This window comes from Aptenodytes patagonicus, chromosome W, assembly GCF_965638725.1.
Source record: "Aptenodytes patagonicus chromosome W, bAptPat1.pri.cur, whole genome shotgun sequence".
NCBI classification, from domain to species: Eukaryota; Metazoa; Chordata; class Aves; order Sphenisciformes; family Spheniscidae; genus Aptenodytes; species Aptenodytes patagonicus.
Genome location: NC_134981.1, coordinates 25813488 through 25817388, shown reverse-complemented (window position 1 = coordinate 25817388; position 3901 = coordinate 25813488). Strand labels below are relative to the sequence as shown.

The 3901-nt window shown below is 53.7% G+C and overlaps 1 protein-coding gene across 1 annotated transcript; it reads right to left on the bottom strand.

Annotated features, from left to right (window-relative positions):
• Positions 1–2706: 2706 nt before the first annotated feature.
• Positions 2707–3050, bottom strand: LOC143172076 (dolichyl-diphosphooligosaccharide--protein glycosyltransferase subunit 4-like). The gene has a single exon (XM_076361319.1). It carries the CDS (start codon positions 3021–3023, stop codon positions 2910–2912), a length of 114 nt encoding a protein of 37 aa, XP_076217434.1. The 5' UTR covers positions 3024–3050; the 3' UTR covers positions 2707–2909.
• Between the last annotated feature and the right edge of the window lie 851 nt (positions 3051–3901).

The following is a 3901-nucleotide window of genomic DNA, read 5'->3' as shown; positions in this document are numbered from 1 at the left end:
CTAAACAGTCCCAGTTCCCTCAGCTGCTCCTCATAAGACTTGTTCTCCAGACCCCTCACCAGCCTCGTTGCCCTTCTCTGGACACGCTCCAGCACCTCGACGTCCTTCTTGTAGTGAGGGGCCCAAAACTGAACACAGTATTCGAGGTGCGGCCTCACCAGTGCCGAGTACAGGGGCACGATCACTTCCCTACTCCTGCTGGCCACACTATTTCTGATACAGGCCAGGATGCCATTGGCCTTCTTGGCCGCCTGGGCACACTGCCGGCTCATGTTCAGCCGGCTGTCGACCAACACCCCCAGGTCCTTCTCTGCCGGGCAGCTTTCCAGCCACTCTTCCCCAAGCCTGTAGCGCTGCATGGGGTTGTTGTGGCCCAAGTGCAGGACCCGGCACTTGGCCTTGTTGAACCTCATACAGTTGGCCTGGGCCCATCAATCCAGCCTGTCCAGGTCCCTCTGCAGAGCCTTCCTACCCTCGAGCAGATCAACACTCCCGCCCAACTTGGTGTCGTCTGCAAACTTACTGAGGGTGCACTCCATCCCCTCATCCAGATCATCGATAAAGATATTAAACAAGACCGGCCCCAGTACTGAGCCCTGGGGAACACCGCTTGTGACCGGCCGCCAACTGGATGTAACTCCATTCACCACAACTCTCTGGGCCCGGCCGTCCAGCCAGTTTTTGACCCAGCGCAGAGTACACCTGTCTAAGCCGTGAGCCGCCAGCTTCTCGAGGAGAATGCTGTGGGAGACGGTGTCAAAGGCCTTGCTGAAGTCCAGGTAGACCACATCCACAGCCTTTCCCTCATCCACTAGGCGGGTCACCTGGTCATAGAAGGAGATCAGGTTGGTCAGGCAGGACCTGCCTTTCATGAATCCGTGCTGGCTAGGCCGGATCCCCTGGTTGTCCCCCTCATGCCTTGTGAGCGCCCTCAAGATGAACCGCTCCATAATCTTCCCCGGCACCGAGGTCAGGCTGATAGGCCTGTAGTTCCCCGGATCCTCCTTCCGGCCCTTCTTGTAGATGGGCGTCAGATTGGCAAGCCTCCAGTCATGCGGGACCTCCCTCGTTAACCAGGACTGCTGATAAATGATGGAGAGTGGCTTGGCGAGCACCTCCGCCAGCTCTCTCAGCACTCTCGGGTGGATCCCATCCGGCCCCATAGACTTGTGAGCGTCCAGGTGGCGTAGCAGGTCATTGACTGCTTCCTCTTGGATTATGGGGGGTTCATCCTGCTCGCCGTCCCTGTCTTCCAGCTCAGGGGGCCGAGTACCCTGAGGATAACTGGTCTGCCTCTTAAAGACTGAGGCAAAGAAGGCATTGAGTACCTCAGCCTTTTCCTCATCCTCAGTGACAATGTTCCCCCCTGCATCCAATAAAGGATGGAGATTCTCCTTGGCTCTCTTCTTGTCATTAATATATTTGTAAAAACTTTTTTTGTTGTCTTTAACGACAGCGGCCAGATTGCGTTCTAGCTGGGCTTTTGCCTTTCTCATTTCTTCTCTGCACGACCTAACGAGATCCCTGTACTCTTCTTGAGTCGCCTGCCCCTTCTTCCACAAGCGGTAAACTCTCCTTTTTTTCCTGAGTCCCAGCAAGAGCTCCCCGTTCAGCCAGGCCGGTCGTCTTCCCCGCCCGTTCTTGTCACGGCACATGGGGACAGCCTGCTCCTGCGCCTTTAAGACTTCCTTCTTGAAGATCGTCCAGCCTTCCTGGACCCCTTTGCCCTTCAGGACTGTCTCCCAAGGGACTCTCTCAACCAGCGTCCTGAACAGGCCAAAGTCTGCCCTCCGGAAGTCCATGGTTGTGGTTTTGCTGTCCCCCCTCCTTACGTCACCAAGAATCGAGAATTCTATCATTTCATGGTCGCTAAGCCCAAGACGGCCTCCGACCACCACATCTCCCACCAGTCCTTCTCTGTTTGTAAACAGCAGGTCGAGCGAGGCACCTCCCCTGGTAGGCTCACTTACCAGCTGTGTCAGGAAGTTGTCTTCCACACACTCCAGGAACCTCCTAGACTGCTTCCTCTCTGCCGTGTTGTATTTCCAGCAGACGTCCGGGAAGTTGAAGTCCCCCACGAGAACAAGGGCTAGCGATTGAGAGACTTCTGCCAGCCGCTTGTAGAACGCTTCATCCGCCCCTTCATCCTGGTTGGGTGGTCTATAACAGACTCCCAGCACGATATCTGCCTCGTTGGCATTCCCCCTCATCCTTACCCATAGACACTCAACCGTACCATCATCACAATCGTTGAGCTCTATACAATCAAAACACTCCCTAACATACAGGGCCACCCCACCGCCTCTCCTTCCTCGCCTGTCCCTTCTGAAGAGTCTATAGCCATCCATTGCAGCACTCCAGTCATGAGAGTCACCCCACCATGTTTCTGTGATGGCGACTAAGTCATATCTCTCCCGCTGCACAATGGCTTCCAGCTCCTCCTGTTTGCCGCCCATGCTGCGTGCATTGGTGTATATGCACTTGAGCTGGGCTATCGATTTCGCCCCCGGCATCGGCACGCCACCCCTCGGCTCATCTCTAGCGAGCCTGGTTTTATCCCCTTCCCCCTTCGAACCTAGTTTAAAGCCCTCTCAATGAGCCCTGCCAATTCATGAGCCATGATCCTTTTTTCCCTTGTGAGACAGCTGGACTCCGTCTGTCACCAGCAGGCCTGGTGCCATGTAAACCTCAAAAAAATTGGAGGAAGCAGGGCCTCCCGCCTCAGCGCGGCGCCGCCAGGCTCCGGGGGTTCGGGCTGCGCCGGGCCGGGCCCTGCTCCCCCATGGCCACCCTGGCGCGGCGCAGCATGGCGCGGCGCGGCTCGGCGCGGCCCTGCGGGAGGGAGAGGGTTGAGCGGCGGCGGTGCCGGTGCGGTGGCGGTGCCGTGTCTCACCGCGGGCCGGGTGGCCTCACTCCTGCTTCTTGGGGTTGTTGACGGCCACGTAGTGGTAGAGGACGATGAGGAGGAAGAGCGACACGCCCAGCATGTTGGCGAAGATGGCGAGCTGCACGTCCGTGATCATCGCGCTGCCGGCTCCGCCGCCACCGCCGCCGCCGCCGCCACGTCTCCCTGCGCCACGAATGGTGGATAATGTGACAGCAGAAATGCAAGTCTCGCTGTCCAAATGATTTTCAGGACTTAATCATTGCCAGTAGAGTTATGGGTTACCTGGGTTCTTCTATCTAGCTTTTCTCAACCTACTTTTCGGGACCTCAATGATAAATGGATAGAGGTGCTGTGGTAGCTCCCATGTGATAGCAATTATTTCAATAAGGCTCCTTTTTTAGTTTCCTGTCTCCTTAGCTCTAGTAACAAATAGTTAGGTCCAATATTAGATTTTTACTTTTTTGGCAAATCTGTATTGGTCTTTTTTTTTTCCCTTGCTTCTTGTTCTGCTCATCACCCATGTTTTTATCAGCCATGAATCTTGGATGTTTGGGGGTAGATGGGGATTATTTTTAGTTTTTATAACTTTGACTTTATTACAAAAGATGGGGTGTGTGTTTCTTTTAGGGTTGGGGTTTTTTAAGGGTTTTTTTAAAGCTTTTTTTTAGTTCTGTATGTCAGAATGAGTTGGATTTTTTTTTTTTAATCTAGGAAAGCTTAAAGCTTAAAACAGTGGTGCCCAGTGGTGTTCTGATAGGGTCCCGAACTGTGGAATTTCTCCTGACACATAGTTGGATGTGCTAATTACCTGTATTCTACTGCAGATGCAATAGGTCTGATGCTTCTGTAGACAATGTCCCTCAAAGCTAACTGGGAGTCAGGCTGCAGACTTAATGGAACTGCTCTGATAGTTCACATCCCATTTCTATATATTTCAGTGCTCTGCAGTCTCTATCCAATTATATATAATAGGTTTTCACACAGATATAGAAGCAAGAGGACTAAGAGGTCCTT